This window comes from Brassica oleracea, chromosome C3, assembly GCF_000695525.1.
Source record: "Brassica oleracea var. oleracea cultivar TO1000 chromosome C3, BOL, whole genome shotgun sequence".
Taxonomy (NCBI): domain Eukaryota; kingdom Viridiplantae; phylum Streptophyta; class Magnoliopsida; order Brassicales; family Brassicaceae; genus Brassica; species Brassica oleracea.
Window position 1 is genome coordinate 24,967,789 of NC_027750.1, and position 21,192 is coordinate 24,988,980.

General features: G+C 38.9%; 7 protein-coding genes across 7 annotated transcripts; 3 read left to right on the forward strand and 4 right to left on the reverse strand.

The window, feature by feature from the left end:
- Positions 1-2: 2 nt before the first annotated feature.
- LOC106330216 lies at positions 3-620 on the reverse strand. The gene is made up of 3 exons (XM_013768727.1): positions 311-620; positions 159-219; positions 3-35 (listed from the first exon to the last, which is right to left on the reverse strand). The coding sequence occupies exons 1-3, from the start codon at positions 538-540 to the stop codon at positions 3-5; spliced, it is 324 nt and encodes a 107-aa protein (XP_013624181.1). The 5' UTR covers positions 541-620.
- LOC106330217 lies at positions 553-6,713 on the reverse strand. Its single transcript, XM_013768728.1, has 14 exons — positions 6,501-6,713; positions 6,199-6,278; positions 5,630-5,680; positions 4,809-5,294; positions 4,382-4,639; positions 3,804-3,869; positions 3,222-3,401; positions 3,057-3,108; positions 2,690-2,974; positions 2,493-2,603; positions 2,103-2,300; positions 1,713-1,988; positions 970-1,587; positions 553-771 (listed from the first exon to the last, which is right to left on the reverse strand). The coding sequence occupies exons 1-14, from the start codon at positions 6,711-6,713 to the stop codon at positions 553-555; spliced, it is 3,093 nt and encodes a 1,030-aa protein (XP_013624182.1).
- A 362-nt stretch (positions 6,714-7,075) lies between these two features.
- On the forward strand, positions 7,076-8,852 carry LOC106331987 (nudix hydrolase 16, mitochondrial-like). The gene is made up of 4 exons (XM_013770428.1): positions 7,076-7,489; positions 8,101-8,197; positions 8,270-8,353; positions 8,437-8,852. Exons 1-4 carry the CDS (start codon positions 7,419-7,421, stop codon positions 8,707-8,709), a joined length of 525 nt encoding a protein of 174 aa, XP_013625882.1. The 5' UTR covers positions 7,076-7,418; the 3' UTR covers positions 8,710-8,852.
- Positions 8,853-9,264: 412 nt separating this feature from the next.
- Positions 9,265-10,680, reverse strand: LOC106336080 (DNA-damage-repair/toleration protein DRT100). Its single transcript, XM_013774802.1, has one exon. The coding sequence runs from the start codon at positions 10,584-10,586 to the stop codon at positions 9,468-9,470; it is 1,119 nt and encodes a 372-aa protein (XP_013630256.1). The 5' UTR covers positions 10,587-10,680; the 3' UTR covers positions 9,265-9,467.
- A 2,703-nt stretch (positions 10,681-13,383) lies between these two features.
- On the forward strand, positions 13,384-14,648 carry LOC106328549 (zinc finger A20 and AN1 domain-containing stress-associated protein 5-like). Its single transcript, XM_013767015.1, has one exon. It carries the CDS (start codon positions 13,586-13,588, stop codon positions 14,060-14,062), a length of 477 nt encoding a protein of 158 aa, XP_013622469.1. The 5' UTR covers positions 13,384-13,585; the 3' UTR covers positions 14,063-14,648.
- Positions 14,649-15,169: 521 nt separating this feature from the next.
- Positions 15,170-18,597, forward strand: LOC106335436. The gene is made up of 10 exons (XM_013773957.1): positions 15,170-15,284; positions 15,376-15,528; positions 15,770-15,870; positions 15,953-16,259; positions 16,565-17,320; positions 17,493-17,547; positions 17,672-17,733; positions 17,829-17,935; positions 18,045-18,132; positions 18,219-18,597. The coding sequence occupies exons 2-10, from the start codon at positions 15,394-15,396 to the stop codon at positions 18,480-18,482; spliced, it is 1,875 nt and encodes a 624-aa protein (XP_013629411.1). The 5' UTR covers positions 15,170-15,284; positions 15,376-15,393; the 3' UTR covers positions 18,483-18,597.
- Positions 18,492-19,479, reverse strand: LOC106335437. Its single transcript, XM_013773958.1, has one exon. It carries the CDS (start codon positions 19,324-19,326, stop codon positions 18,619-18,621), a length of 708 nt encoding a protein of 235 aa, XP_013629412.1. The 5' UTR covers positions 19,327-19,479; the 3' UTR covers positions 18,492-18,618.
- Between the last annotated feature and the right edge of the window lie 1,713 nt (positions 19,480-21,192).

Consider the following 21,192-nt stretch of genomic DNA (forward strand, 5'->3'; position numbering starts at 1 on the left):
AATCAGAAGATCCCCCAACCCTCCGTCATCATCCTCTGAAATAACCGAAACTTTAACCAGTGAGCAAAGAAAAACGAGAACGAGTTGAAACCTTACTTTTCTTCCGATTTATGTATGTTTTTCAAAATCAAAATGATGAATTTGAGAACTTTTCTTGCCTTTAGGAGAAATGCTGAAGAGTAATAAGCCACCCTTGAGTCAGTATCATCCAGGAGTTCCCTATACAGATAAACATTAGTTTGTAAATGCTATGAAACATGCACAGATAAATCAACTTGGACTGGAAGTATGGAAGAGTCAACTGAATCACCTGAAGAACTCCTCTCCACCAACTTCTTGAAAAGCAACTGTATCTGCCGTGCATTTACCGATCAGAAGTAATAGCAGGGTGGCTCGAATATCAGAGGTTGCCCCTGGGATATTCCCTCTTCCTTTGCTTCCAACTGCGACACCAAGTGCAATGTTGTCAGTTGCTGCACCTGCTAGTTGAATCAAGGGCCAATAAAACAAAGCCGCTGGAACACGCGCAACCAGCTGCATAGGGACGATGGCTTATCCACGAAGAAGCATTGCTGCCATTGACGCTGTCTCGCACGTTGAAACAGAGACATTGTTGTACCGAGGCCTGATGTCAGCATCATCCATACTCTCTTTATAGCTGTTACGATGGGATGTATCAAATTTGTTATTCCTCTCAGCAGAACTGGGGACTGCTTCCTCATCAGTAGACAAAACTTTCAAGCACAATTGCGAGAAAAGAATGTCACACATCTGCTTGAAAACAACAGAGAGAAGTGGTGTCAGCATTAAAACTTCATCAGGGTAAAAATTCCAAATAGACGTACTCTTTCATGCCAGTTACGGAATATATATTTAAGATAGATATCAGCAAGCTTTAGAGTGGCCTTTGATAGGAAATTTGACAAAGAAAAGGAAAAGAGCAAACAAAAGGATTCAAAGAATATGTACCTTTAAGATATTAAGCCGGTCAGTTTCATTTATTTGTGCCATCAAAGACAAAGCGCTGCTCATTATGTCTATAACAGCATTTGCTTTCTCTAGTCGTGTGTCTTTCTGATCCTGACTAGCACTTCCAACAGTTGATCGCTGTGTCTCATTCTCATCTAGTAAGAACTTGGAACGCATAAGAAGCCTCTCCAGTATGAACAGAAAACCCCATCTGATAACACTGTTCTTTGACTTCAAGAGTCCACACAGAAGATGTACGGAAATAGGTATATCAGAAGTAATTAGAGAGTCGGAGGCACCACAATTGGCAATCTTTTGCTGCAGGTCTTTTATGCTCAGCCATATACTTCCACCACTCTCTTCACTAACTTCCGCAATCAGAAGATCCCCCAACCAGATATATCCATTTTGACGATTTGTGGCTCTTTCTGAATGAAGAAGAGAGTGCAAAGTAGCCCAAGCTAGATTCACTGACATGCTTATATCATTTCTTAACTCTTGAATGGTTTCCATGTACTTGGACGACTTGGTTATCTGTCTGAGATGCAGAAACTCTTTGTCCAAGTGAGTAAACGAAGCTACTATCGTGTCAAATTTTTCTGTTATATTTGCCAAAAGCTGCAAGTAGGAAGAAAAAAGGGAGTTAGAAAAAAAGAGCGGTGACTGGTAAACAATATAAACCACAACTCTTTGTCAGACCCTAAGAAAAATATTGCAACATACTCCAACAAGAACAAACTTACCTGGTTTAGACGTTCGCTATTGCTAAACCCAGACAATGAAGCAGCAATTGATCTTCGCAGGATTTTCCCTATGCCTTCAACACCAAGCTTAACAGAAATGTAGAAAGCTTCAGGTGCATCAGCAAGAGCAAGCCGAACAGCCAATGGTTGAATCTCATCATCAGTGTACTCAGAAAGACCAGCAGCTGCGCATGCCTCATTAATTTGATGCAGAACATAGTCAAATAAAACCGAGTAGAGATTTCTTCTTTCCTCTCTAGTGGTTGCCAAAGAGTACTGTATCAATAAGATGAGTCCCTTAATCTATCAGAAAATAATTGGGGCTCAAAGTATCTATTTGAATTGTTTCTGAGAAAGATCATCAGTTTAACAAGAATATATTCGCAGTACCTTATAGAGAATGAACTCCACGCCACCAATCAGATCGGCCTGTTCTATAAGAAAACTTGAGGCACTTGACGTTGCTTTGATAGAACCATCTAGCTCTGGAGATCGATAAAACATATTTGTCATGATACAAATAAGCTTGGAATGAACAACTTCTGACCAAGAATTCCTTTTGCTAGTTCCCAGAAGAGCTTTAATAACCTGGCTCACGCAAAGTAACTGGCTCGTCAGAAAGTACAGCTTAGCAAGAGAGCCAATTTAATGGTAGCATACCGCGGAAAAGAGAAATAATAAATGTCTAAGAAACAAATAAAATGAGAGATCCAAATGAGAGTATGAAGGCAATGACAGCAGAAGGAAAATATAATATTCAGCCGCATAGGCCTAACATACCCTTATGTCAAGACCACTTAGCTGCTTTCTCCTTATTTTCCCTCTATCACAGACAAAATATAACAAGCAGCTGAGAGCAGATGCCCAAACGGATTCTTCCTTTTCCTCAACCTACGAAAACAATTTTGAAGGTATAAAATCCAAAAAAATTCTGTTTTTTTGACGTCAAACAGAGAAGAAAGAAAGGCGTAAGATACCTGAACTAGGACAAGGAGTATTTCAAATAAGATTTTTAATATCCAAGACTCGAAGTTCTCAATAGCTGAAGAAGTGCTTGACATCTTAGGCAAGTCTCTCGTTCTTGTCCCTTGAAGCAGTAGCCTATTTTCATTGTCGATAAATGTTTCTTGGGCGTATTCTTCCTCAATGGTTGAAGCATTAACACTTATCTTTGGCTCCAACAATTGTGCATGAACTCCTAAATTAAGAATTAAATCAAATACACGAATCCTACAAGCTGTATTTGTGGAGCAAAGCATTTCCTGAAATAAATTTGCATGCATGGCTAGAACAGTTAGTAAGCAGTTTAAATATCACAATATTGTATCTGAGTCGAAGTCACACCTCGAGCATGGACAGAGTAAGAGGAGCAGCAATTCTAGCGTCCAAGACATACCTAAAAAGATAGGGTTTTCAAAACGGAGTACCATAAGCTTGCAATTATAAAAGGGAGGAAAGGATTACTAGAAATCTTAATGAGACAACACAACTAGGTTGACGGTAGCGTACATGTCAATAACAAGCTTTATCAGGACGCTCATAGCCACATCCATCGACGTCTTCCCAGTCTTGCTATTCAATTGGGGTGATACGGTCATTGGATTTGAAGGGGTGGATGATGCCTCTGACCAAACAGCAGCGATCACCTCACCTACCTCGGCAGGGTTTAGGCGCAATGGTTGTTGTTCACTACAAAATCGTGCAGGGGACGAGAGTCATTTGTTATGATAGAGGTAAGATGCTTCCATGTAGATATTTTCTTTTCATTCACAAGAGTTATTTACTCAGACGCGTGATCCACCATGCACATACACAATAGTGGAAGAGCCACTCTAAACCACCCATGAGTCACAGTGAAATAAGATATACTTATCGTAAAGAGTTTATTCAACTGCAGCTCTTTGTCAGTCGCTTACCGATTCAAACCTTAGAGAGGCTAGTATCAGGTATTATCGTAGAGAATCAAAAGGGAAACCTTATTACGTGACGTAACCTTATTACTATCAAGGAAGACTCCAACAAAAATTAAATAAGTGGCACAAGTGAATGAAGAAAAAAGACACAAATATCATACAGGCATTCCACTTTTACCTGTAATGACGATACTGAAAAAGTGGTCTGGCACGTGGACGAAATGTGCTCACTGTGGAATCATCCCTGCATTTCATGCAAATCTTTAATCTCAGAACACACTAACTTTCCAAACAGAGCTTATGCTTTAATAAGATTTTTTCCAGAACATCATTCTCGTTAGGTCCAATAATGCAAAAGTGCAATCCCTGATAACATATATATATTGTAAATAGCACCATTTCTGTGATTCTTTCGAAACTATCCGGAAATTCCGTTATGTCATAAGCTTTTTGTCATCAAATGGAGGTGTTTGATATCAATACCATGCTGGTTTCCAAAAAGTGACATTTCAGTAAGTTCCCTTAATTTATGAAAATAAAATAGAATCCGTATTATTTGCCTGTACTGCATTATCAGAATTAATAGATGGCATCTGCTCAAGAGGAAAGAATTATAATTTCTTGAAATCTAGGAGTACCGTTTCTAGGCGCCTATAAAGAGAGTCGTGTAAAAGCTTGCAAGGCATAAAATGCCAGTATAATCCTAAGTCCTCACTTTGCTTATTACTACAGAAAAAGACACAATAGAATACATACCAGATCTGCTGAGGGCCAGCCCTCGTGCGTTTGGTAGCTGTTATCGCTCTCAAGTGAGAGCGAGCTGAGACTGAATTTGTTATCATCGTGACTGAAGCTGGCTGCAGGAGCTGTTCTAAGTAAGGCATTTCTGTGGTACCAAAATATTTCCAGTGTTGGCCCTTCATTTTAGCTTCCATATCTCCTACGAGTAGGCCGGCAGCACCAACTTCCAAAAGATTACAATTGTTCATGTCTTGGAGATTCACAGGGCGTTCACTAACCATGCAAAGAGTATAAATTTAGTGAAGCCAAGTACTAAAGCCATCCAACGAGGAATTGCTTGTGATATTAAGTATTTCTCTACTAAGATACACGAATCTCTAGTCAAGAAATAAAGCAAAAGTGCGTTTGGACACTTGTAAGAACAGAATCATGTAGGACGTACCTTTCGGAAGAAGCTGATGATAACTGAAGCTCCCCAACCCAACGCCAATTCAGTAAGTCTGATGATATGTATACAATGTCTTCCAGAGCATTAAATTCTTCTATATTTGACAAGTTTGAAACAGACAGATCCGCAGCATCCTTTTTCTGTGGAGACTCTGCGGCAGCAGGACTTAACTGGGAATCGAATGATTTGCTCAACAAAGAGGAAAGAGATGGCAATAACTTTCTTGACGCAAGAGTAGCTCCCGCAAATGCTGCAGGTTGAAAGGAACGCCTGGGGATATGTAGTGCCACAAGGGAACGCACATAATGCAATGACTTCACCAAAGCTCCAGAAGCAAAGCTGGACACTGGTAAAGGAGAAGCACCCAATGGTGCTGATAAAACAGGCAATAATTTTTGCTTCAAGCTAGCATCGCACTCAGCAATCAGGTTCACGCAAAATCTATCGACCTGCAGTAGTGTCTCCTCACTAGGTTTATATCTGTAGCGTAGGAACAACAAGGGGTTACTATAATGTAAACATATAATCAACGGAAAACACTGGACGACCTGTATATATATTACAGACAACCGTCATTATATAGCAGGAAAAAAATGCACACTTAATCTCTAGGTTTGAACTTTGAAGAACTATTATGTCCCCTTTCAAATTCAAATGATCTACTAAATAATTAACCAAACATAGGAATCCCCATAAACAGAACACAAAAATGGAAATAGTGAGTAAGATGAGCTGAGGGGCTTAAACAAACGAAAGAGATACTAGTTCAAAGAAGCAAATAAAAATAATCAAGTCATTGGACTAAACTATAATACCTTAAGAGATACCGTTTCAGTAATGCCACACACCTCGTCACCACAGCTGGACTGTACAAAATTGACTGAACATTAGCAATTTAAGAGTATTAAATTATAACTCTGCATCATTTTATCTGCATCCTAGTTTCAGTAATTAAATTATAACTCTGCAACTAATGTTCAATCTGAAGCAACTAATGTTCAACTAATATCGTTTCAGTAATTAAGACCATCATAATTAAGAAAAATTAAAGATTATCGCAATCTGCATCCTAGCTAGTAGCTACATAAAGGTTCTACTCAGTATAGGTCCTCAGGTACTTTACAAGTCAACCTAGGTGGATGATATACCTACGCAGATAAGTTGCTAACTCTGCTTAATTACACACTTTTATCTTAGACAAGAATATATATTGTGTTCCTAATTACCTATTCAATGATAAGAACGTATCACTCAATATATACTATATTTTAGTCCGTTCAGACCTTCTAAAGCTCAAACCTTATACCACAGTCTCAATTCATGACATGAGAAAGTTGCCAAATGACCAAATATACATCCAGAATAAGAACCAAGAGTCAATTACCTGCGATCTCTCTCTGCAATTGTATGCTCTAAGAGCACGTTGTAGGTCAGATCAGTCGTGGGAGCGGCTGATAAATAATCCTGTAATCACCACGTGATTATGTGAATTTCCATAGAGGGAGTGCAAAAGAGAGAATAGAACATTCACAGCTCTTATCATTAACTGCAATGCGTTTACGCTTCGTTTATTCAGTTGATCTCTTTACACATCAAAACTTTATTTATTTCCCCCCAAATTGAACGCAAGAAATGGAATTACTACGAAGGAGAATCTAATTTCACGGTAAGGAGTACACTACACACCCGAAGATTTCTAAGAGCTTCGGACGGTGGCATGGAAGGGATCGAGCCATGGTGGGAGGTAGCCGGAGGAGGGGAGGACGAGAGGCAATCCGCCACGGCGCGGCGCAGCGGCTCAGGCGGCTTCTTGGAGGAAGAAGATCTGAGGCAGGAGGCGGAGCCGGCAACACCGAGCTGCAGCAACCGGGAGCTTCCGGGGCTAAAAGTGGTTGACATCAATCAAATTCAAATCTCGCCGCCGCTCGAGAAGTGAGACTTTTTCTTCCCTTCCGATTCGGTTATGTTTTGCTCTCTGGCTAACGTCGTCTTCTTCAGATGAGCTGTCAAGCTCCTTCGTTTTTTATGTCATTCCATGGTGAAATCACGGTGTTTTTGCAATTTGGTCCCTTTAATTCAAACATTTCCTAGATTCAGTATCATTTTCTTTTTCTTACATATTAATCCATTGAGTATATCAGTGGGCCCATTACGAAATAAAAAGTATGGGCCCAATAACCCACGTGACTAGATGACGGTGCCGATCCGTTCTTCGCGCTCTCGGTTTGCTTCTTCCTCCTCACAGTGGCCCGATTGAAAGAAAATTCATTACTACTTACGTTTTTTCTGCGCTCTTTCGTAAACAAATCTGCCATTGTTGACCCAAATAAGTAAAAAAATTCCAAATCTGTGTTCAGTCGTTGATACAAATCTAAAGCGGGGAGAGACTATTCGAAACCCTAGATCTAACCCCAGCCGTCAGATTCAGATCAAATGGGGGGATCTCTTCTGAACCGTTGGAATCTAAGGAGACAGCAATGGTGGAGGTAAACGAGTCGCATTTGTAGGGGATAATATACAGAAGAGTCGTGAAAGATTATTCTCTCATCTTGATGGCCAGTTTTCTCTAGCTATATTTTTTTTTTTGTTATTACGGTGGTGGTGATGTGTGATTTGGTCGCGCGTACGGGTCGGCTCCAGCAACGGTACGAGGATGGCTCGCGTCTCGTAGCCGGGTACTGTGTGTTTTGAATCCACCTTTGGTTCCTTTTCTTACATTATGTGTTGTGTCTCTTTGGAGTTCATACTTTGGTCTGTAGTCTTTGTTATGAGAGGATCATGCATTGATTCTAACAAGCAGATAGATTATATACGAAGGAGAGATGTGTTAGCTTTTTTTATGTTCGTATGTTTCTGAGTTCATGCTTTGGTCTGTATCCTGGTCTAAATCTCGATTTGATAGGAATCATGCATTGGTTTTAACAAGCAGACAATAGGGCTGTTCGTTTGGTTGCCGCAGGTACCAGCGGCAACGTCAACATTCTGCGTCAACTCTTGTTCGTTTCGTTGACGCAGTCCGATAAAATCTGCGGTCGCGATATAGTATGCGGCAGCGTCAGCGTCTGCCAAACGAACAACAACTGTCCTCATTGACGCTGCCGCCGCCGACACCGAAACCTGCGGCAACCAAATGAACAGGACTAATATAGGAAGGAGAGATGTGCAATAGGATTGTTGTAGTGTTGACATGCGTTAGCTTTTGTTATGGTCTTTAGTCTAGTCTTAGTTGCATGAAATACAGAGATGGTGTACCTTGCTTAACAAGTTAAATGGCATGCTTTTGTAGGTGTATTCCGTTTAGGTATCTAAACTCTGAATCTGGGAAAGTGGTTCATGTTTTGATGATCAGCTCATCTAGTGGACCTGGACTTTTGTTTCCCAAGGTATAAAGAAACGTCATTTCTTTTTGCATCGTGTTCTGTTTGAAACAGAGTAACATAAGTTGATTCATGTAGGGAGGGTGGGAGAATGATGAGACAGTCAGGGAGGCTGCAGTAAGGGAAGCAGTGGAAGAAGCAGGCGTCCGTGGGATTTTAATGGTAAAGACCCTTTTGAGCCCTTTGTTACTATTAGCAGCTTGGTACTGAACGTGTAGAAATGTTACTCTTTTTTTTTTTTGAAGGACTTCTTGGGAGATTATGAGTTCAAAAGCAAAACACACCAGGACGAGTGTAGCCCAGAAGGTTTATGTAAAGCTGCAATGTACGCCTTGTACGTGAAGGAAGAGCTAGAGACGTGGCCGGAACAGAAGACTAGAACAAGGACATGGCTGACGATCGAAGAAGCTGTAGAGAATTGCAGGCACGCTTGGATGAAGAATGCGTTGGTGGAAGGGTTCTGTAAATGGCATAAGGAGAAGATGAGCAAAGGAGAAGAGATAGCAGGTTATGATTGATGTTAAGTGTGCATAAAACTCTTAAGCTGGTTTCTTTCCTTTCGATTTTTTTTTTCTTGCTCTTTTTAATCAGTATGCACGGAGAAGCTTGAAACTGAAACATAGGAGTTTCAAAGTTTTAAAAGTTCAATTATTTTCCTGCTTCATAGTTGTCCTTATCATTTTTAATAAGAAAAGAAAGACAGCTAATAACAATAGTGTTTACTATTCGTTGATATTAACCTTTGTTTCAATGCTACTGTTACATGATTCAAATAGTTGAATTTTGTTATAATGTTTCATATTGTTGATATGACTTAAATATGATATTATTTGAAGTTAGCTGGATACATCTAGTGTGGTCTTGGAGTTCTAATGTGGATATATTCTCACAGCTTACAGTAATAAAAACCTTTTTTCTAAAATATATTCGAATTAGTGAACCATGTACAATTTTTATGTCGTTTATTCTTCTGGCATTTGTCTAGTTGTTTACATACTTTAAAAGCAACAAAATAACTTTAGTTGAAGATTAAAGTATAAGGATTCTGATGGCTTCATGCTAACGCTGTAATATTTTTGAAAATATATATATTTCTAAAACATTTAAGATCTATAACATTGCTTTTACATTTTACATACACCAGGACACAGACTAGGTGTATAAAGCTTATAATTCGAAGAAAAAGAAAGCAAGCGAAGAATATAAACAAACTGGATACGACGAACAAGAGCGACACGAGACTTGATTAAACCGCATCCCTGGCTTATTTATTACTTTAACATGTCTTCATCAAAGGGCCACCGCACAAACACTCGTTGTCACTAAACGACGACGCTTCAAGGTGATCAAATGGAGAGCCCATTGGAATCGGCCCACAAAGCCTGTTATGGCTGATATCGAGATGGCCCACAAACTTAGCGGACGAGAGAGAATCAGGGATCCGACCCGATAGATTATTGTGTGACAAATCAAGCGCCATGAAATAAGTCGTAGACCCGAAAACATCCGGTATGGATCCTTCCAACGCGTTCCGGCTCAGATTCAAAACACCAAAACCGGAATTGCTGAGTATCGAACCGGGGATTGGACCGGTTAACGAGTTGGAATCGAGATTCAAAACAGAGAGCACCTTCATGTTACCCATCCACTCAGGAATCGGACCTTCGATATGGTTCCTGGATAGATCCAGATCCGCTAACCGTTTCATACCCGAGATCGACACGGGAATCGACCCGGTGAGTTCGTTACGTCCCAGCAACGCCCTGCTCAACATCTTCAACGATCCGAAATCCGCCGGAATCTCGCCGGAGATTCCGTTTTCCGTCAGCTCGAGATGCTTCAGCTCGGCGAGTGACGTCAGCGACGGAGGTATCTCGCCGGACATCCGATTCTCCGCGAGGTTTAGAACGGCGAGTTTGGTGAGTTTACCGATTTCCGCCGGAATCTCTCCGGTGATCTTGTTCCCGGCGAGGTCGATGACACGGAGCGAGGCTAATGAGGTTATGCACGTCGGAATCTCGCCGGAGATTCCTTTCCAGTCAGCGAGAACGAAGGAACTCAATGCGGTTAAGTCACAAACCGCCGGGTCAATCGAACCGGTCATATAACCGGACCGGCCAGCCTTTTGGAAAATCGCGTCTTCGGATTCGCCGCGTAGAGAAATATCCGTGACCCGACCCGAATCCGGATCGCAGCTAATACCGTACCATCCTTTGCAGCAGTCAGTGTTTTCGGACCAAGTGTTGAAGATTCCGAGGTTGGGCTCGCTCAGTGACGACTTGAAAGCATTGAGAGCCGTCTGGTCTGAAGGGGAGCAACAGTGGACGATGGAGATGAGGGAGATGAAAACGACGGCGAGTAATGAGCTAAACGGCGATGGCAACAGCTTTGTCATTTTTGAAATAAATGTTTAGTAGTGAAGAAAGCGGTGTGGATTATATAGAAATGCTGAGGCAAGAAAAGAGAGACATTGCATGTGCATGGGTATCATGGGCATGGGCATGTGCATGGTATTAGTTACTATTATCGTTCTATATATTATCTTTTACGAATTGTATTTTTATGCCATTCGTTTACTGTATTATCCATAAAGAGGAGGATCATGTGCGTGTGTCAGTTTTTTACTTTCTTTAATATACTCCAACATTGATCTCGTGAAAATAGGTTCATATAGATTTGTAATTCTTCAGTTTTATAATATTCAAGTTGATATTATTTTTAAAAATTGAAATTTTAACTGCAGTTTTTTTTGCTAAAAATATTAACTGCGGTTTAAGCGAAGATAAATTCATGTAGTTTAGTTATGTGGTTAACATTACAACCACCCAGAGATCTTGATATTTTTACATACTAAATGGCCGTGTATAATACTAGTAAATACAATTAAGAACATGCACTGAGTTTACATCTTCATTTATATCTCACAAGGTCATTTGTCGCATTACAGAGCAATCATGTTGATTGCTCAATTACTATAACCAAAACTTCACATCAATAAAGCATTATATGACTAGTTATGAATGATAATTTACCAATAATTAGAGACAACAATTAAAAAACCAAAGATATGGTTGGTCCTCCATAAATACTTTTACATGTGACTCATGGGGTCCTCCAGAAGGAGCATTTAAGCATCTCCTCCTCTGTCCAAATCTCTTATCTTTTCTTGTTTGATTTTTTTTATAATATCTTAGGCCATGATATTATCAAACTTTGTTGCATTTTATCGAATTAGATTCGATGTTAGTATTTTAGTTGTAGTTTTTATAACTATTTCACATATAACCTTGATGACAGAATACTAGTAATATTTATAATCGGAATTATCAGAGCTTTTCCAGCATTTATGACCTAGATCTCGTAATTTGCGTTGTCTTGGTTAGGAGTTAGGACATGATTCAACGCCCATCACATGCCAAGGGGTCAAGATCCATTCTCATGGAACTGTATTCTTCTTATTATTTATGTATGGGTTTATTCATTTTCTATATCCTTTGCTCAATTCCAAAATCATACCGATCAACACACAGCACTAGATCATTTTTTACTCGCTCAAACGTCATTTTCTTCTTGCATCATTTCCCTAAGTTAAGGTAGTCGTCTCTAACTTGAAATACATATAACATATATATATTTCATATATAAATGTTTTTTGAAAAATCCTAGTACATAAAGAGTGTATGTAGTGTCTCCCGCGAATCACTATCTGGACTCGAATTCAGTGGAATGCAAGTGTGTAAAGATAGATCATAACCTTTTTCTTAGTTTTCATTTTCATTTAGATCTGTGTGATCTTTTCTTTTTGTAATTTTCTCAATGTCTTTTACTCTATACTATTATTGTTTAAATTTTCGAACTGTTGCTCGGAATAAGTTTTAAACTGCAACTATTTTCAATTATACTTCAAGAGTTATTTAATTTATGGATGACAAGATCTTTTGAATTCTCAGGCCTTGAAAAGCAATGCTATTTTGTCTTTGGCATAAAAGACGAAGTTACAACAGTATCTTGTCTCTAACGTATCGTTGACATATTAGTTTAGAGGTTCATTTGCAGGGGGATATTGAAGTCCACACTCAAGACCCACTTATGATCCATTAAGAAGTTTCAATAGTTCATGTGTTAAGGTTTCTAGACAGATATAAATATGTTTTTAGATGTTTTTTGGATGTAACCTTGGCTGCCTCTAAAGCAGCCTCACCTTAAACTTATGTATGAAGTGTATCGATCTTGTTAGTTCTTGAAGACAAACTAAAGTTTTTTCCTTTCTTTATTTTCTTGCACAATAAAGTTTTAATAAGCTATTTCAATATCTCTATTTCTATCTTTCAATAAAGCTCTTATGAGCTCAATCTTTCTAGTTTCATAAACATTCACACAAGTGACATCTCTTATCATAATTGTTGATAAGCTTGGAATAGCTTGAATAACAAGTTATCAAGTTTTTGGAAATAAGGAAAGTCCTTGATGATTAGGAGTACCTAATTATCTTATGTTAAGTGTGTTTAGGACTTTCCTATTTCATATATATATATATAGAGATGTCAATGTGTGACATAACATATGATTTGTGTGATTGAAGGAGCTTAAGTTTTGTGGAGTTTCTTAAGCATTAATAAGAGAGTATTCTTATTTGAAGTTTGATCCTTCGATTCATAAGTTGTGATTCTATAATAATAAACTCACTTTGCCAAAAGACCTACATTTGTGTCTTCAACTCTTCATTTTTATTGTTTTTGATGAATACAAACAGATCAGCAGCTGCTTGATGTGCTTTATGTCAGGACCCGTCTGTTTCGTTTCCAATATTTAGTCAGCACTTCTAAGTGTATGTTTTATTTATTTCCAGTGACAATTGAGAACTTACATTTTACCGAAAAAAAAAAAATTGAGAACTTGCATTGTTTTGTTTCATTATGGATGGGTTTTATATATCCACATTATATTCTGTTTTGAAAAAGTGAAGAAACATGATCGGTAAATTGTAAACAATTTGGCCCAAATATCAAAAAAAAAAAAACTTGGCCCATATTCCTTCATATCTCAATTGTAAAAATCATAATTAGTAAGTTATACTCTTTTGTTTTTCAACAAAATAATTTATACAGAAAAAAAGGAAATGATAGAGAACACATATTGCGTCGCTGTATGGATGGTGTCACAAGGCATTCTAGAATCACTAAAACACTAACATTTAAATCATCTGTAATTCCCCTAAAGCAGTGAGGGTGTATGCGTAATCTACTCCTGAAGACGGAAAGCGAGGGGTAGTGGAGAGAGAGAGATGATAAGAGTTGGAATCGCGTCTCTACGAGGCCCATATTTCCCATTCATTTCCTCTCTCTTCTCTCTCAACACCATTCGCGAGCTCGCCGGAGAAAATCAACAACGCAGATGGCGCAGAGAACAGAGAAGGAAGAGACGGAGTTCAAGGTCCTCGAAACCTTGACGACGACGACAACCCCGACGCTCTGCTCCAACAACTGCGGCGTCACAGCGAGTCCATCAACCAACAACATGTGCCAGAAATGTTTCAACGCCTCCGTCGCCGGTATAGATCCAACTCCGATCGCAAAAAGATCAGCCAGATCCGTCAGTCTCCGGTCAACGCCAGCCAAAGCCGTGATCCGTCCCAGGGAGACCGATCCGGTCAAGAGAGACCACCATCAACAGACCGTAAACCGATGCTCCGGCTGTCGGAAGAAGGTCGGGTTGACCGGATTCAGATGCCGATGCGGCGAACTTTTCTGTTCGGAGCACCGCTACTCGGATCGCCACGATTGCAGCTACGACTACAAAACCGCCGGTAGGGAGGCGATCGCTAGGGAGAATCCGGTCGTCAAGGCGGCGAAGATGGTGAAATTGAGTTGATGTTCGGATCGGCGAGAAGGAATCTTCAATCGTTGTTGGTGGTGGTGGTTCAAAGCTCCGATCAAGATCGGAGAAATCGTTAAGAGAGATGAGATGGTCGGAGAGATCGGGTTGATGCAGCAAACGAAGATGAGAGAGATTCTCTCTGCTTGATTAAATCTGAACCCTTGATTTATTTTTTTATTTTTAATTATTATTAGGTGAATGATCATTGTTGTTGTTGTCTTTGCTTCGGATGTGATCTTTCTCGTTCATGAAGACAAGTTGTGGAGTGGCATGTGTGTGTAGATTCGTTAGAAATGAAGGGTGGTTTGGTAATTTAGGCGACGTGTCTCTCTTATCACGATGCTTAGACAAGTCATTGTGCGTCACAACTCAACTCACCCACCAGCCAATTTCTCTCGGCAAGTTTGCTTGGCGTATAAAAAAGCGTGTTCTAGTCGTATTTGATTATTCTAAGTTCCATTGTTAATCTTCGCTCTTTGGGAGACTTTGTTCGACGCATCCAAAACATCCCGCAACTTTACAATTGCTATGTAACTCAACAAACACTTATGTGGAATATATTCGTTAACACATAACAATATTTGATTATTTTAAGTTCGATTTAATCTTCTTCATGTAAATTACACATGATATGTCCCGTGAAAAAGGCGTTATATATTAAGTTACAAAAAGAAAAAGGAGTTTATATCTCTCATGCAACTATCATTATCAATAAAGTGAATAAAACGACTATTACACATATAGACCACAGGCCCTATTAGAAAAGTCTGCTTTCTGCAGCCACAGTACTTTTTCCAGGAAAATAATGCAACTACACACTATTAGTTAAAATGTCACACATCAACTCGGAATTTGAGCAGACCAGACCACACACAATTGGTAAAAAAAATGTTCACGTCATGTCTTTGGTAGTGCAGACTGCTTCACGGATCAGAATATTTATGTATAAGGCCCAACGTTTTTTTTAAGTAGGTGGACCCAATAAGTTTGGCCCAGCCCAATGGTGAAAACTCCTTAAGCATAAACCTCAGCTCATGTGTTTGTTTACAAATTAAAAAAAAGATTTTAATTTTCATTTATTTTTACATCCCAGTGTATTAATAATATCTCTAATTGGTTTCTTCCATCTGTAATCAGAAAATCGAGCGGGTGCTCTTTCGATTTCACTCCACACAGAGAGAGAACCAAACCCTAAGAACCCCCACCATAGCCGGAGGTTGTAGAATCTCTCCGTCCTCGAATTGAATTAGGGTTTTGACGCCGTGAAAAAGTGTATATAATTGATTTCTTTGTTTGTCATTGCGAAGGGGGAAGTTTCAGCGGAGATGGGAAGCGCCGATCCGGTCGATGATCGGACCTTCAATGGTGATTTCAGTGAGGAAGGAGTCGGGAAGTTGAAAGAGAGAGTGAAGGTTAAACTGAAAGAGTACATGGGAGATTACACGGATGACATTCTAGTGGTACGATTTGGTTACATGATTTTTAGTATTGATGGTTGTTTATTCATGTTCCTTGTTAGCTAGGGGTTGCTGAGTTTTTGATGCTCTTGTGATGTTAACAAGTCTCATTGGGGTTTGTGATTGATTCTGCTACAATGCTTTAGTCTTGGTGATGAGTTTGTTGTGTACGCTTTGATGCTTTTTGTGAGGCTAAGAAGTCAATTAAGAATGTAAATGACGCTGAAGTTTATGTTGTTTGCAGGAGTATGTGATAGTTTTGCTTAAGAACGGGAGAAGGAAAGAGGAAGCGAAGAACGAATTGAAGATATTTCTTGCAGATGATAGTGATTCTTTTGTGGCCTGGTATGTTAAATGTTTCTTGCCCTTGCTGAAGAATATCTCTTTCTTTATATAGATATAAAACTCACTATGAAGGTATGTGCAGGTTGTGGGATCATCTGGGTGAAAGCATGGATGAATACTTTACTATAAGCATTCAGAATGAGGATACGGCACTTGTGCAGATGGAGTCTGAATCTGAAAAAGGGAGGTCTGGTGCTCGCCGCGGCAGAGGATGGAGAAGCCAGCTAACTAATGCGCCTGATGTTCCTCCTCTTTTGAGTTCTGAGGTTCACAAAATTCATAACTACGAGAAGAGAGATTACAGAGAAAGACATGGTAAAAGGTCTCCGTCTCCGCAGTCTCAGTCCCGTAGGAAAAGGAGTAAAACTGACGGCTCACGGAGTGAACAGGTCTGTGTATTTTTCTTTTGCTTAATAGCAATCACGTAGTACCTGGAGTAGATAATTTGAAAATTATGCTCAATTAGTTCACTGGATGGGATGTCATATTGTGTTGTGAAGACGTTCTCAGAGTAAAATTTAGGCCAGAAGGTATCTTTGTATGGGGCTAATCTGTGTGAGGCGTCCTCTGTTACTCCTAACTTTGTGTGATTGGGTTGCCTTTGCCCGTCTTCTAATGCATTGCCTGGTGTATATCTAATTTACGGATAGTGGCTATGGTTCTCTGATGGTGTTTCCTTTGACTTCTATGATAGATGGAGGCTAAACCTAATGTTTCTAGCCGGCTGCTTCAGTTTGCTATGCGAGATGCTCTGGCTATATCAAAGCCGACTGAACCCTCTTTAAAACGTCTCCGCTCAGTGGTGTCTGCGTCGACTCAAGACTCATCTGACCCCAACCCAGCTCAGAAAATTCGATCTGCTGCGAGGGTTGTGAATCCCATGGCTACTGTTTTCAAAGCTGTCGCTGAAGCAGCTGAAGATGCCAAAAATTCAAAATCTGGGAGAAGTGTCTTTGACAGAATTAGTCACACCACTGGTTTTTCTGAGACACTTGGTGAAGTTTCCACTCAGAACGAAGAACATAGGAATTTTAACGAAGAGCAGGAACCAGTACAGCATCATTACACGCAGCGTCTTGACAACAATGGAGTGTATGTTGAGAACATGGCGACTTTTGACACTGGCTTGCAGCCAAACTTTTCATCTGATCGAAGCAAGCTTGGTTCAAATGTTAATGTGTCTCACCCAAGTTCTTTTGCTGGGAACAGAATTAACAATCCGAGAAGTCTGCAGGATCGTTTAGTCGATGACCCCAGAAGAGTTAAAGGGACGAATTATCAAAACCACCTTACTGAAGTTGCAACCAAGCAGAAAACTGCAGGTTTCTCTGGCAATGCAGGGAAAACAGTGAAGTTAGAGGAGCAGATGAAAGTGCCAGATGTGGGTCTGCAAAAATATATGGACAGAGGCAGAGTAGTCTCTAGTGAAGCTACAATTGGGAGTGGAAGTGTAAGTTCCATGTTTTAGATGCATATTCTTACTAGCTATTTCATCATAAAATATCCTAGATTTTTTCTTGTTAATGTTCTACCCTTCGTAGCTACGTAGCAATGATTTATCTCGTTCTTACGAGTAACACTTGACGCCTCATACAATCTGGCCTTTTGTTCTTTGACCACAGGTAAAGCCTGTTCCCAGTGCGAGAGAAGACACAGCGACTAAGAAATCTGTTCCCGGTGAGTTGTTAAGTAATATCATGTTTAAATTGGAATTTCATTTGTCCTTGACAAGTCTTTGGTCCCTGTTGATACATTTTTTTCTGCATGAGTTGGTCTAAAGATGACATACTGGCATTTGCAGGGACATTATCTACTACCCGCCCTTTGGAAGATGCTAGTTCTCGAACAATCTTTGTCGCCAATGTAATGATTGTAACTCTTTATTTCTCCTGAGCTGGAGTTGAGCAAAAAAATTTCATTTGGTTAACTGATTTGAATGTGGTTTGGTCGTAAAACAGGTTCACTTTGGTGCCACCAAGGATAGCCTTTCAAGGCATTTCAACAAGTGTGGTGAAGTGCTTAAAGCTGTCATAGTTACAGATCCAGCGACAGGCCAACCAAGTGGGTAAGTTTGTCTGCATCCACGACCATATAGTAAATTGTCTTGATATGTGGTTATGCAAAGTTCAGTCATCAGAGACACCTTAAGGGCCAAAGTTGTTTGCCTTTTGCAGATCAGCATACATTGAGTTCACTCGTGGAGAAGCTGCAGATAATGCATTGTCTCTGGACGGTACCTCGTTCATGTCTCGGATTCTCAAGGTAAAAATATTGAAAAACTTGTTTATATTTCATCTTTGGTGATGGTTAGAGTGTTAATTGATTATTTGTATTTGTGATGGGTGCAGATTGCGAAAGAAAGCAATGGGCAACACCAACAGGAGGCAGCGTCATGGGCTCGAGCAGGAAGGTACGCAAGAGCCTCGCCATACCGCAGAGGCATCCCTGGTGGTGCATTCAGGGGTCGTCCTGTTGTCAGAGCTGGAGGAGCCAGAAGCATGCAATGGAAACGCGATTCAGCCGAGACTGGAAACAACATCGCAGCTCCAAACCCTCGTAGCATGACTTACGTCCGAACAGAATCACAACCAGACGGACATGCAACAGTTTGATAGATCATAAAACAGAAGCAAGAATCTACTTTTGTCGGATTTTCTCATTTCGTTTTCCTTCCTTATTGATGACATTATGGTTCCTTTTGTATGGATATTAAAAAAAAAAAAAAGACAAGAAAAAATGATCCATTTTTCATGGAGACAACAAGAGGTATAGATTGCCGCAAGACAACCCAGCAACACACAAGATGGACACAACACGAGCTCTAACGAACAAGACATTGAGATTCTTAGCAACCTGAAGAGTCAAAGTCAGGATCTGCAACCTCCCCGCTTCCTCCATCTTCTTGAAGAAATACATCGGCTTCAACGAACGTCTCACCATCAACGCCATCGCGAACGGGAATCCGAACGCTATGCAGCTCTGAACCGTCATCTCGTGAATCGGATTCGAACGAGTCGCGTACAGAATCGTGCCTCCGACGACCAACTGAGTTAAACCGAGAAGACCCATGGCTCCACTTAGACTGTACATGTTCTTCATCATCCCTTCGAACACTTGTCTCGTCTCGTTACCTAGCGCCGACACGTCGCGCTCCACCGTCGGCCCTTCGATCTCCTGGTGCTTCATCTTGGGCTCCTCCTCTGGATTCGGATTGACCTCTTGGCTTGGTGTTGAGAAGTACCTCGTTGGCCATGTCTGAGATCGGAGCTTCTCGGTGTTGGGATTGGTGATGAAAGCAGAGAAGGATCTTAAGAGACCCAGCTCTTGAACTTCTGATCTGTGGATCAAATGGTTTCTTATGGGAGAAGAAGAGTGGAGATGGTGAAGGGAGGTGTTGAGGGATGAGGAAGACAAGGGCTTAAGGAATTTGGAAGCTAATCGACGAGAGATCATCATCTTCGTCGTTGCTGGATTCGATGGAGAGAAGAAGCTCTACGTAATGTAGGGTTTTCTTTACCAAACCGGTTTATCATTGGTTGACTATGAAGACCAATCAACTTTCGATTTTCATGGGCTCGCTCTCTCAATATGACCCAATCCATCAAATTAACCGGATTTCATCCCACTTTAATACTACTAAGTCCATAATTAGTAAAAATATTTCAGACCTTCTCAGCAGTAAAGAAAAAAAAAAATAAGGTAATGGAAAGAGAACATAGAACAGTTTTAAAAGAATAAGATATCCATGTCACAAAACTGATAAATAGTTCCATTAGATAACTGATCCTTTCAGATCTTCTTCCTGCTCCATTATGTTTTTTCACTTCTTTTTTTTTTGCCATAGTGGTGCTCTTTGATTTTGTAAATCTAACTCTTTCATTAATTTGGATATTAACAGCTTAGCAAAAAAAAAACAATTAGTGAACATATATTATACTATTATTTGCAAAGCGATTTTTCGTTTCTGAATTCTCACATTAAAAATTAGAGCGGCAAAAGTCTTTTCTAACCTTAATGAATAATTAGATTTGTTAACATAAAATTAATCATAAATTAAAAACAAATTTCATTAATTTGATGATTATCATTATCAAAAAATAGTTTATATTGTGTTATAAAGTCTTTACTAACTTAAAATGAATAATTAAATTTGTTAATATATAATTAATCATAAATTAAAAATGAATGTAATTGCAAAGTGATTTTTCGCATCTGAACTCTCACATTGAAAATTAGAACGGCTAAAATCTTTACTAACTTTAATGAATAATTAAATTTGTTATACAACTAATCATAAATTAAAAAAAAAAAAATCATTAATTTGATAAATATCATTATCCAAAATAGTTTATATTGTGTTATAAAGTCTTTACTAACTCTATTGTATAATTAAATTTGTTAATACGTAATTAATCATAAATTAAAAATCAATTTAATTGATTTGACAATTATCATTACATAAAACTAGTTTATATTGTATTATCTAAAAATTTATTTACATCATAAATTTTTAAAAGCTAGATAACTACTCCTTATATATTATATAATTTTATGTATGTATGAGTGTTTTCAAATTTATTTTACGCAATAAAAAATAATTTTATTATACTAAAAACTTTGAAATATGTCAAGAATTTGATATTTGATATTTAATGTATTACTAAATATTTCTAACTCATGAATGTTTTCAAGTTTAATTTATGTTATGATAAAAAGTTGTATATAAATATATTTATTATTATTAAATATTTTGAACGCATAAAAATAGTTTATACTAATGGTATTGATAATATATCTATTTATAAGTGAACCCATATACAAATGATATAAAAGTATTAGTACCAAGTATAGAACTATTAGTACCAAGTATTAGTATAAGTATACAAGTTATTGTGTGGCTATTGATACCATCAAATATATAATTGTACATTGTAAAATTGGCCCATAATCACCCGATTATTAATACTATGTTTGTATTATATTCCATCTTCCCTGTTCGCTTTCTCCAATTCATAACGGACATACAAATTAAAAAAATAAATACAATGTAATTGTTTTGTTTCTTCCCCTTCGCTCTCCCTTGTTTCTCATCATTTTCTTTCTCGTTTGTCTGCTGATCATCAACTTACATCTTGTATTTTCCTAACGTTTTTTGTAGATGTCTTCACCTTATGATAATGGTTCTTATTCATTTGAAAACCAGTTCTTTCAGGTGTGTTATTTTAAGCTTTACTCAATCTCCAGTCCCAAATGTGAGTAATGAAGATATAGAGTTAGGAAGTATTGATGATGCTATCGACAATGAACATCAAAAAGTACAGT